The following is a 12,429-nucleotide window of genomic DNA, read 5'->3' on the forward strand; positions in this document are numbered from 1 at the left end:
TGTCGGATTTTACACTCTTGCCTAAGGATCACAAATGTTAAACAATCATAAACATGAATTTACGATCACGCCTCAGCAGGATTCGAACTCGCGACTAGAGCTACAACAGAGGACCGTCCTGTTGCCTTTACCACTACGCCAACCAAGCTGCCTGTATAAAAACCGCCAGAAGACCAGTTGGCTTTTAATATGCTTATTTAACTTTTACAAATAATAAACCATATTCCTAACTGTTTATGGACTATATTCACTAACTTTAATTATACATATTCTATGTTAGTTCTATGACTTATTTTTCTATATTTTATACATACAACCTGTTATTTCCCACCTTTGTTTATTCTTTCTCTTTCTTAATTTAACCCTTTTCTATGTACATGTCAATCGTTATGTCTAGTTAGGACTTGGGCATCTGAACTAGTGTGACACTTTAGAAATAATAAATGTCAAGGTACACACTACAAATAACAGTGTCAGTAAATATAAAGACGCAACTGTTCGTTCAATTCAATTTTTAAATTTTCACTGATATCTTGTCTATAACTGTAGATACATTATTTGAATTAAGTCGAATTCCAAGATAGCAACTCTTGATACCAGCTAGACCACCACTGGAGTGGCATCCTAATATTATTTTATGTTGACAAAAAAGTATATTTCTTTAGAACCTGTGTCATAGATAACGTTGACAAACAAATTCTTTTCATAAATTAGATGATGTTCCATATGATAAATATTTTAATAATAATGATAGAGATTACTTAAAAAAATAACGCAATAAAAATTTTTTCAAACGTTTTTTAAACTTATTTAACTTTTTTTGTTTATTAGGTAAAATAATTTCGAACGAGTATTAGAAGAATTATTTCATGTAAATATATTGAAGTTATCATTGAAGAAAAAATCATATTTTCAGTAAAATATCCTTCGTATTTTATAAAGTTACTAGGTGCGATATCTGTTGGTGAAAAAGCCAGGAAGCAATATAAATAACCGTTAAACAACGCAACCTAACTATTATATTTCATAGTTTTGAAATTTCCCTACCTAAAACGATAATTTTGCCTTTGGTTTTTCAATAAGTTTGGTTTTTTCATTAAGTTTTTCAATATAGACCGACGCTAATAATAAAGGCTCAAAGTTGCATTTTTGACACTCATTGTCTTTGCTGTTTGATTAGAAAAAACAGTTAAAAAATGATCAGTTTGCAAACAACTAATAAATCAGAAAACTTAATCTAATATTTTCCATCTTTCCTACACATATTTGAAGAAATCTGCTGCCGAAGCCCATTAAATTCTTTCAGAAACCTACAGCAATGTTGCTCTATCAGATTACAATTTTCGGTTTTGGCTTCATCGATTTAAAAGTGGCGATCTTAATATAACGTACGGCCTAGAGGACCAAAAAAATTTAAAAGCAATAAATTGATAGATTTGTTTAGTGAAAACTCAGCAACGTTTCCAAATGCGTAAATGCGATAGAAAAAAATCCAAATGATGGGAAAATGGTTACCACACGAATTGATAGAAGTGGTACTTCGAATCGTTACAACATCGCTGTTTCTTTGCATGCCAGACAAAAATAGAAGAGTTTCCTATATTGCAGCTATACTCTACAAAATTTCTGAAAGATATACTGTTGAAAGAAGCTTGAAGTTGAAGCTTCAGTTGATTACCCTTGTTCAGACCGACGCTATATTGTTTGCCTGGCATACTGTTTCGGAATTATAATGTGCAAAAATAGACAAATGCTTGGGTCGCTGCCAAACCAACAGCATTATTTCTACTGGGTATTGTCATACTATCAGAAAAATGTAGAAAAGTTGAATATTTAGAATTTGAATATGATTGTACCCACATGTCCTAACAAGGGCTTCTTTAAATTAAAAAAATTGTTAGGTTCTTAGAGAATACAAGCATCTAATACAAATTATTGTTATATTTATTTTAACTAATTAAAGTTTACTGAAATGGATGCAATGAACAGGTATTTTACAGTTAATGAAATATTTGAACTAATGAAAGAAACTCAAAAACATATGTATTAATCCTTACAAGTAATATATTTAGGGTGTTTTATGTTTAATCTTGGCAAATTCCCGATCGTTGGATTGCCTTCCAGTTGCGCACAATACCAACGGAAAAATAATATTTTTCCTCGCCGTAGCAGGAGCAGGAGCAGGACGATATTATTTCGGATCCCCAAACAATGTAATACCGTCCTCCTGAGTTCGTGTGTCCGCATCTTTATGCAGGATAACACGGATGGTGCATTTCGACAAAAGGTTTATAGGCGGTCAGTCCCGATGCCTTCTCCTCTTGGGTTATGATTTTGTATTGGTGCCATTTAGCCAATATGATACGCAGACTGAAATTTGTGTATATAGATCGTGCATCTTTTATACGTTCAATGTCGTATAAAAACGAATTTACATTCATGGAAGGTTGCCGTTTTCGTGTGCGTGTGTATATGTGAGGGTGTATGTATTACGTCGAACGTCAAGGAAAATCGTCTTTTTGTTTAAAGTTTGGAAAGTGCATTGTACGAAAGAGAAACTTCATCCCTTGAAATATGAAGTTTTGAATAATATATTTTAGTAGTGATATTGGATTTTAAAAAATTATTGATTTTGAATGATTTTTATTTTGTTTGTAAATGTGCGTTCAATGTTATTAAAACATTTTTGTGGTTATATATGAATTGTGTAGATTGGCAACAAAAATGATCCTTTTTATAGCAAGTTGAAAGTGTATTGTACAAACGAAAACTTTCATAACTTAAATGATAAAATAATATTTAATTGTAAAGAATCTTTTTATAAATTGGAAAAAGCCGATATAATTTTTTATTGTAATCTAGTATAATTAAAATTTTTGATAATTTATATTATTTTATAACCTGAAAAAGTGAAAACAAACATTTATTTGTTGTTCCTCCGTTTCTCTGTTTCTCTTATTCCTCTCCTGTTCAACATTATAACAAAACGGTTATTACATAGTAATAACTATTTTATGAATATATATTACGTGAAGTTGGTTCGTGAAAATTATTTAAAATTGAAAAATGCACTGTACAAACGAAACACTTAATGAATGCAAGCATAAGATAGAAGCTTACAAATTATATCAGGAATAATGTTTATTTCTAAAGAATTTTTAATAAAAAGTCTAAATGTTTATAACCAGAAAGAAGAAGTGAAAAAAAGTATTTAAAATATTCGCGTGTTGATAAAATATTGCTTTTTGAAGGGAAAAAATAGTATTGAACCAAAAACTTAGCTTGATGCCGAGTTTCCGGATTGCCCCAGGAAAATCAACCATCAAGGATTGGTATGCTAAGTTTAGACGTGGTGAAATCAGCACCGAAGCCGGTGAACGTACTGGACGCCCAAAGGAGGTTATTACCGACGAAAACATTTTAAAAAATCCACAAATTCATTTTGAATGATCGTAAATTGAAATTGAATGAAATAGCAGGCACTCTAAGATATCAACTGAATGTGTACATCATATTATTCACGAATATTTGGGTATGAGAAAGCTCTATGTAAGGTGGGTGCCGCGCGAGCTGACTTTTGACCAAAAACAACGACAAGTTGATGATTCGGAGCACTTTTTGAAGATGATCAAGCGTAATAAACCCGATTTTTTGCATCGGTATGTGACAATCGATGATATATGGCTCCATTATTTCACTCCGAAGTCCAATCGACAGTCGTCTGGCAAGGTTATGGCGGCTGTATTTTGGGATGCGCATAGAATAATTTCCATTGACTGCCTTGAAAAAGGAAGAAACATCGACAGCATCTATTACATAGCATATTAGATTAGAAGATAATGCATCATTTCACAAGTCAGTGGAAACGATGGCAAAAATCCATGATTTGGGCTTCGAATTGCTTCAGATCTGGCCTCCAGCGACTATTTCCTGCGTCTTGTTCTCAGATCTCAAAAGAATGCTCGCTGGGAAGAAATTTTCGCCGAATGAAGAGATGATCGTCGAAACTAAGGACAAATCGTACTACAAAAATGGTATCGAAAAGTTTGGAGGGTCACTATAATCAGTGTATCGCCCTTGAAGGGAATTATGTTGAATAAAAAAAAAATAATTTCTTCAAATAATTTGTTTTACTATGGTAGGCCGGGGACTTTTCAATTGACTTGTTAGTTGCATTTTCAGAGTGATAACTCATTTATTAATATTTTTGTATTACGTGGTGAGAAATGCTTTCTTCAATAAGTTTGAAAATGCATTACACAAAAAATAGAATAAAGAATAAAATAAAAAGTTAATAAATGAAAACATAACATGAGAACATAATAACATGAGAGTATAACATAAATAGACAATGAGAGTATAACATAAATAGACAATGAGAGTATAACATAAATGGACAAGCTTCAACAATATATAACGAATGGTATTTATTTTTAAGGAATTTTTATTAAAGGTCCTAATTGTTTAACACCGAAAAGAAGACATAAAATACACCTCCAAAATAATATTTTGCTATTCCTGCAATGTAATTTTAATGTTGTATATAAACGAATTGATATTTTCTTAGCGATATCTTATTACCTTTTAATGTATACGTCGTGTATTAAAATATGAGTTCTTTAGTAAGTTTGAATGATTGAAAAGAAATGAATAGAAATAATTTGAATTAGGAAAGTTTCATTTCATAAGAGTTTAAACAAAGCTGTATGTAAAACTGAAATATTTTTGAAAATATTCGACTGTAACTGATACAACTAAATTTTGATTTCTTGACTTATAAATAGCTGTAATAGTTATCCCTATAAAATTATTATAACATATCCCTTTGCAATCATAACATATTCACTCAAATATGCAATGACATAATCTTGATAATAACTCTTAGTGTGACATTAAATGATATTTTCTGCCGGCTTGGTGACGCAGTGGTATAGGCAATAGGATAGGTAAATTTATGTTTATGATTGTTTAAAATTTGTGATTGTCCTAGAGAAGAGTGTAAAATCCAACAAGGAATATGATCCCCGTCACGCCAATAACCAGGCTATGTAAAACCGGATGCCTTCTGGGATGATTTCTAAAGTTGGTCACTCGCCAGTCGGTAGGATTAATGAAGGACCGTGGTTCGAAGCCCACATTAAACTGATTCAACCCAGATAAACCCATAGTATATATATATATATATATATATATAATGATAATTTCTCGATTTTAAGACAAAGTTTAAGCACCATTGGAACCCTGAAAAATTCCTTGATAACGTATTAGTAGTATCGAAGTGACTGCATTTTTAACACATTTTTTACTAAGGATATGGAAAGAACGAGTGTGATCAGTATGCCTTGAAAAATATAAATTTAATGATTGGGGAATGTATATTTCAGCTATCATACATATGCTTATATTTTTTAGTTTTAGAAACAGGTTAAATCTGATTTATTTTTTTAAAATTTATTTATTAAAACTAGTAATACAACCAACAATTAACGTTAATCTAACTAAACCTACTGACAACCAACTACAACTAATATATTTTCCACTGAATGCCTTAGTATTTAAATATTTGCAAGATCAGAAGGTTTTTTTCCGTTTGAGACATCTAATGACATTATCTACATTTAGAAGTCTAGACGTTTCCATATTGACGTAGTTCCTTGATGAGTCTTGTTTGATAGGAATCGGCAAATCTTCTGGTAGTGTCCGCAATTATAGCAATTTCTAGGTCTCGATGGAGCTCACAATACACTTTAGCATCTTATATTGGAGCCTCTGAATTACTTGGATGCTGGAGTCGCTTTAGCAGCCCCACAGCTGAATTTCATAGCTCCACACTGGTCTAACTATCTGCTGACATAAAATAGGCTTTTTGTAGGTTGATAACTGGGATTTTGGCCAGGCAGCCAATAGATTTTCTAGAACTTGATGTTGAGTTCATCGCGCTTTTTCTTTATATCATCCTTCCATCTAAGCTTGGCATCCAAGTTTATGCCAAGATATTTTGCTGTGTTGGGCTACGGAACTTGCATGCCTTTGATAAAGACATGCTACGGCGTGTTCCTTTTATTTGTAAATTTAATTTGTATAGATTTTGCTTCATTCACTTCGATTCGATATTTTACTCCAAATAGCTTTATCTTTATCAAGGGAAGATTGGAGCTTCCGTATTGAACTCTTCATGTTTAACACGGAAGTATTGATTAATCAAATAAGTTTTCAATAGCAGGTAGTGCTTGGGAATAAGTAACCTTATTTTATATACAAGTTCTTCATGGCATACTCAAAAGCTTGTACAGCATCGAGAAAGACAGAAAGACACACCTTTATTTTCTAAAGGTTTTTCGAAAAAGCAATTTGATTTCGAAATATAAAAAGGATTTTTATAGCATTTATCTCGATGGAATATTAAATTGGAAACATCGTGTTAGACAAATATTATGCAGATCAGGTTCAAACTTAAACAACCGTACTGATTAGTTGGATGATTTTCCCAATCTGACCGAGGATCAAAGAATTCAGTCACGATAAAGTTTCTTTGGATTTAGGGAGGCAAATATGAGATTGCATCAAGAAATCAAACCGACATCTGATCCAATGCCTCAAATTACAATACTATCGATAGTTTATATATTATATTTAAAGAAATCATACGTCCTAAACACGAATTTAATGTAATTTTTTCTTTGCAGTTGAACTTCTGGACATTACCGACCAATCTCCCGATATGGTCGTCAATACTACGCAATCCGCAGTGCCTGAAACTATTAACTCTGATAATAATCACAACGAAATCATCGAATTACCAACCGAAAACAACGACCGATCAGATACAAGGAGCGACGATGTGTCTTACGAAAATCTCGAAGATGGAAAGAGATTTACTAGCAATAATAACAATCTTGTCATATCAGTTGATAGCAAGAGGAGTATATTTCAAATGAAATCCACTCCATCACCGAAAGTTAGACTCGAACATGGGACCGATTTTTCCGATGATGACTACAACGACGGGGACAAGAATAAGGAAGAATTAACTTGGAAAGGAGAGTTCCTGGAATCAATTAAAGGTATGTGACCAATATTGACTTTATATTTCTGACATTTATTCCTATTAGAAACATTCATTCATTCCTGCATAATTTTCAAACGTTGTCAGTTTATATTAAATGAAAAATTTATTAACAAAACTAGCTAGAAATATATTGTTCTTTAATTGCTAGTGGTATTTCATCATGATATTTATATTAGTCATACGTTATATGTTAATATTTATTTTTTGAATTGTTAATCACCTGTTGTTTAATAAACTTTGTGTTATTGAAACGTAAATATATACTTTGTGAAGATTAAACGTATTGTTGCAACTAGCAGGATGTATATACATAGATATGTTGTTAGTGATTGTCTATCTAACCTGTTAATATTAACATTGTCTTTAAAATTTCAAATAAATTCCATTCCATGAGAGTATTACGAGTTTTCAAGGACTTTCCATGCATTCGATATAGAGAGAATTATACATATTTTATAAGAAGTTCCAAAGAGCTTGATTTTTAATCTTCATTATAATATTTGCTATATTCTACCCGCGTCATCTTAGAGATGTAAGAGCTCCTGCAGCTTGGGAGTAGATGCCCATTTTCTGATATGGAGCTTGAAATTTTTCTTTTGCTCTAACTGGATCCCATTGAGATTTATTATACCAGGTGATCCATCTGTGATCAGTACTTTAGATTTTTCTTCATTAATTCTCATGTTATATCTTGAGAAATGTTGGAAGCCTCAACATCTAGATCATCAGGCAGCATCAGATCGATCAAAAAGTTTCTAACATCATATTAAACATCTTATCTTTGGTTAAAGACTAGATTAAACAGATGATATTATGTTTGTAATTTAAAAATGTGCTCTATTATATTTTATGAATGATTTTTTACTAGAGCTATGACATGGTTTTCATTAATTTCTGCATTTGATTCAAAGAAAATTTCTATATATTAGGCTAAGTACTATCCACAGGATGCTTTGTTTGAAATATACGATAAATGTATCAAAACATCGTCGGCATAGCTCACACAATGTTTTAAGGAACAGCAACAAGGAAGCGTATGGGGTCGGGATAAGATTATAAATTCGTGATTTATATTTTGTTGTAATTTTCGCTATTGTCTCCGACAGCAAGAATTTCAGTATCAACAGATAACGTAGCCGTTGTTATATTTTCTATTTTTCGTATATCACATGAGTAAAGTAGGTAAAGAATTAACTCTATAGTATTACTATTATAGAATTGCTAATAATCATTCACCTTATATATGATTAATATTCAAAAACTATTAAATTGCTTAACAAACTATGCACATTTTGCGTAGTTTCTAGTCATATTGATTTAAACGTTCTTCCGCTCAATATAAAAACTGGCCCGTTTTCTAGCGCGCTTTTATCAAAAAGCATCAACCTGACAAAGAGAATCAAAGTGGATATGTCGCGACTGGTTACATGGCGATCACTTGTTGACGCGTTAATATTTCAAGCATACTCGTCGGAAGGCTTTATCTCGCTAATTGTGCGAGATACGTTTCGCTAACGGCATACATGGATAATTGATGACTATAAAGTGGCCGGCCATTGTCCATAATAACCAGCACTCTTGCTGAAACCCAATTAAATTTATGAGAGGCCACTACCTCATCTTTTCGCAAACTGATTACTGTCCGTTGGTCGTTACGGTGTCCAGTGTCTTGTGACGGGACTGGTAATTGTTTCCTGGGCGGAGGTTATATTGTTCCCTCGGGATATTATTAACCCATGATTATTTCAAAATTTATATTATATGTCACCGACAAAGTTTTATTTTATGTATAATATATTTATATATCGCGCATAAAACACATTTTGTAATTCTCAGTTGATTATAGAAGCGTCGGTTGCCATTAGGGATTGCCATTCTCATTAGACAGTTTTTTTTATTAATTACAATTACATTATGCTTAATACAATCTTAATTTAGAAATGTTCTGTTGTACTTGCATTGATACACCAGGTGAGTACAGAATTAATTGATCAGTATGTATTTCCAAAATTTCAGAAATAAAATTAAACTACTTGAGCTAAAGTACACTAAACAAGTTCATACTATTTGATTCGGTTCAATATTCTGATTTCCTGGGTGTTATCCTGTAGCTGTATTGCTTCCACGTTATTGTGATTTAGCGACCTAATTCAATAAACCTATTTCATGTTTTAAGGCGAAATCTTGAATAACTTCGTGTTTCGGTTTAATTTCGTGTAGCTCTTCGTTGGTTACGTAGCGATAAGCAATGGTAATTAATCGTAGAACTTTTAGAACAGAACCAAGGACTTCAAGCCTACAGATGACCTTGTAACAATATTAACAAATTCCCAAAGCCATCCACACAGAAACATTAGTTTAACCATTCAAGAGAGCCAGATTACAGTCCTGTCTTGGCCGATATGGATCATTGCTTCAGCGTAGCAACCATTTTATTAACCGACTTCGAAAAAGAAGGAGGTTCTATGTTCGACTGTACATTTTTTAAAATTTATGTTCGCGGATTTCTCTGTCATTTATGGGCCGATTTTCAAGATTATTTTTTTATTCGAAAGACTGCCTTTCCAAGGTAGTCCAATTGGAACCAAATCATCATCTGTAGGGGGAAGGGGGGAAATCAAATGAAACGTTTAAATTTCAAATTTTCAACGTTTTCACATATTTTTAATCTAAAATAATCAAATATTTGTTTGTAATGTTATTGCTCAGCTGATGTGAAGAAAAATCGGAAGTAATTTAGTGTAAAAACCATTCATACGGGCTGCACTTGTCATTGGGCTATCCATTGTAATACTTAATAAAATGCCTACGTAATTTATTGAGTAAATATCTAACAATCTAACATAATAAAATATATTTAATAAAAAAATTTAACCGACTTATTAGTCGAACCGAAATCAAATATAATCAAACTTAGATTTTTAACACAAAAAAATGTTTTAAAATAAAATATGTACATAATGTCGTTGTAATAACAAAATAAAAATAAACATGGACTTATTTAACTTTTCTACTACACGTATTTTATATTCTACTATATACACACAATTTAGCTTATTAACTACCTAAACCTACTACCAGCTGATCAGTTTGAAGTCTGTTCGAGCCCAAGCAATACAAAAATAATAATAAAATTTTGTGACATGTATTCAAAATTAAATTACGAACAAAACAAATTTAATTTGTTGCTCGGCACCGACTTCAAAGTAATTAGTTGGTAGAAAGTTAAATAATTTTGTAAATAACAGGTCAATTGAAAAGTCCCCGGCCTATCATATTAAAACACATTTTTTTGCCAAAACTAGTTTTTTTATTCAATCTAATTCCCTTCAAGGATGATACACTGATTATAGCGACCCTCTAACTTTTCGATACCATTTCATTTTGAAGAAGTTAGTTTTTTTTTATTTAACATAATCATTTTGAAGAAGTTAGTTTTTTTTTATTTAACATAATTCGCTTCAAGGGCGATACACTGATTATAGTGACCCTCCAACTTTTCGATACCATTTTTGTAGTACAATTTGTCCTTAGTTTCGGCGATCACCTCTTAATTCGACGAAAATTTCTTCCCGGCGAGCACTCTTTTGAGATCTGAGAACATGAAATCGTCGCTGTGGGCCAGATCTGGAGAGTACGGTGGATGAGGAAGCTTGGTGAAGCAGCACTTTCTTTTTCTTCAAATGTGGCCGTTTTTCGGCAACTTCGGCCTTCAAACGGTCCAATAACGCTATATAATAGTCGCTATTGATCGTCCTTCCTGTTTCAAGGTAGTCAATGAAAAATATTCCATGCACATCCTAAAATACAGACGTTTTTCCAAGCTTTGGAGCTGGTTCATCGTGTGTAGTCCACTAGGATAACTGTCGATTAGAAATGATGGAGCCATGCTTAATCCATTGTCGCATATCGACGCAAAAACTCGGGTTTGTTGCGCTTTATCATCTTCAAACACTGCTTCGAATCATCAACTCGTTGTTTTTGTTCAAAAGAGAGATAGCTCGGCACCCAATTTGCACAGAGCTTTCTCATACCCAAATATTCGTGAATGATATGATGTACACGTTCAGTTGATATATTTATAGTGTCATCTATTTCTTTCAGTTTCAATTTACGGTCATTCAAAACCATTTTGTGGATTTTTTAAATGTTTTCGTCGGTAACAAACTCTTTTGGGCGTTCACCGTCTTCGGTGCTCATTTCACGACGTCTAAATTTAAAACCAATCCTGATGGTTGATTTCCCTGGGACAGTGTCCGGAAACTCGGCATCAAGCCAAGTTTTTGTTTCAACTGTATTTTTTTCCTACAAAAAGGAATATTTCATCAACATACTAAATTCATTTTTACCCATTTTTTTTTCACAATAACAAAAGTTACTTCAATCAAATTGTTATAATTCACAAACTAATGATCCGACAGCTGTCAATTTTATACACGCATCTTTTGAGGCTTAGGGCTAACTAAAAAAGATATGGATTTAATTCTAGTAGCGCCATCTATGTGTCACGCCGGGGACTTTTGAATTGACCTTTTAGATAGAATGGATTTAGGTAGGGTATTAAGCTAAATTGTGCGTATATAGTAGAATATGAAATACGTGTAGTAAAAAGGTTAAATAAGTTTTTGTTTATTTTTATTTAGTTATTATAACGACTATTATGTACATGTTTTATTTTAAAACGGTTTCTTGTGTTAAAAATCCAAATTTGATTATTTTTTAATTTTTAGTTTCCCTTTTTTTAAATCTCTTCAAAAATATTTTATTCTCTTATATTATTGAGCTTTCTCAAATTGAAGGCCATTGAACATGCGATTCGTCGGTTTTTAATATGTTAGTATTTTTCTTCCGTTAATTCTCTATCCATATGGGTCTGCAATCCTAAATATAGCATGAAGAATACTCGAAACCTCAGCATCTGTATATCGGCGAATATAGTGGCATAATCAGGGAAACTTATATCCTGAATAACAACTAAATAAGACTTAACATATTCTCGTAAGATTGTCATCAATTAAAAATTTAAAAAAAACGGAACTCAAAACATTGGTAGATTTACATAATATTTCAATTTCTATAACAGTAAATCTATTAAAAGTATATCTATAAAAAAATAATCAAAAATAAGTTAAAACTTCGAAATGTTTTTCCGTATTCCAAAAACTACAAAATAACCTTAACATATTTGGAAGAGTGTGTCTAAATTCGAATACATCGTGGTGAGCAACCAAGAAAGAAATTTCAGAGTTTACCAAATTTGTACAGAGAATTATTTTTTAGTCATTTTACTACAAAAATATTTAATGTTACCTCTACTATTTTTACAATTAATATTTTATTAGATGTTTTTGATGGAAGAA

At 32.0% G+C, this 12,429-nt stretch overlaps 1 protein-coding gene across 2 annotated transcripts in view; it reads left to right on the forward strand.

The window, feature by feature from the left end:
- The window catches only part of LOC143191556 (zinc finger protein 1), a 749,575-nt gene that overhangs the window by 399,704 nt on the left and 337,442 nt on the right, over window positions 1–12,429 (forward strand). For both annotated transcript variants that reach the window (XM_076396750.1, XM_076396751.1), the window contains exon 2: window positions 6,687–7,064. In XM_076396750.1, the coding sequence (XP_076252865.1) occupies window positions 6,687–7,064 (378 nt within the window). The remainder of the gene's footprint in view (window positions 1–6,686; window positions 7,065–12,429) is intronic.

The sequence above is a fragment of the Rhynchophorus ferrugineus genome, unplaced genomic scaffold (genome assembly GCF_030347505.1).
Source record: "Rhynchophorus ferrugineus isolate W39M unplaced genomic scaffold, kcgeb_rfMv2 rfM2, whole genome shotgun sequence".
In the NCBI taxonomy this organism is placed as follows: Eukaryota; Metazoa; Arthropoda; class Insecta; order Coleoptera; family Curculionidae; genus Rhynchophorus; species Rhynchophorus ferrugineus.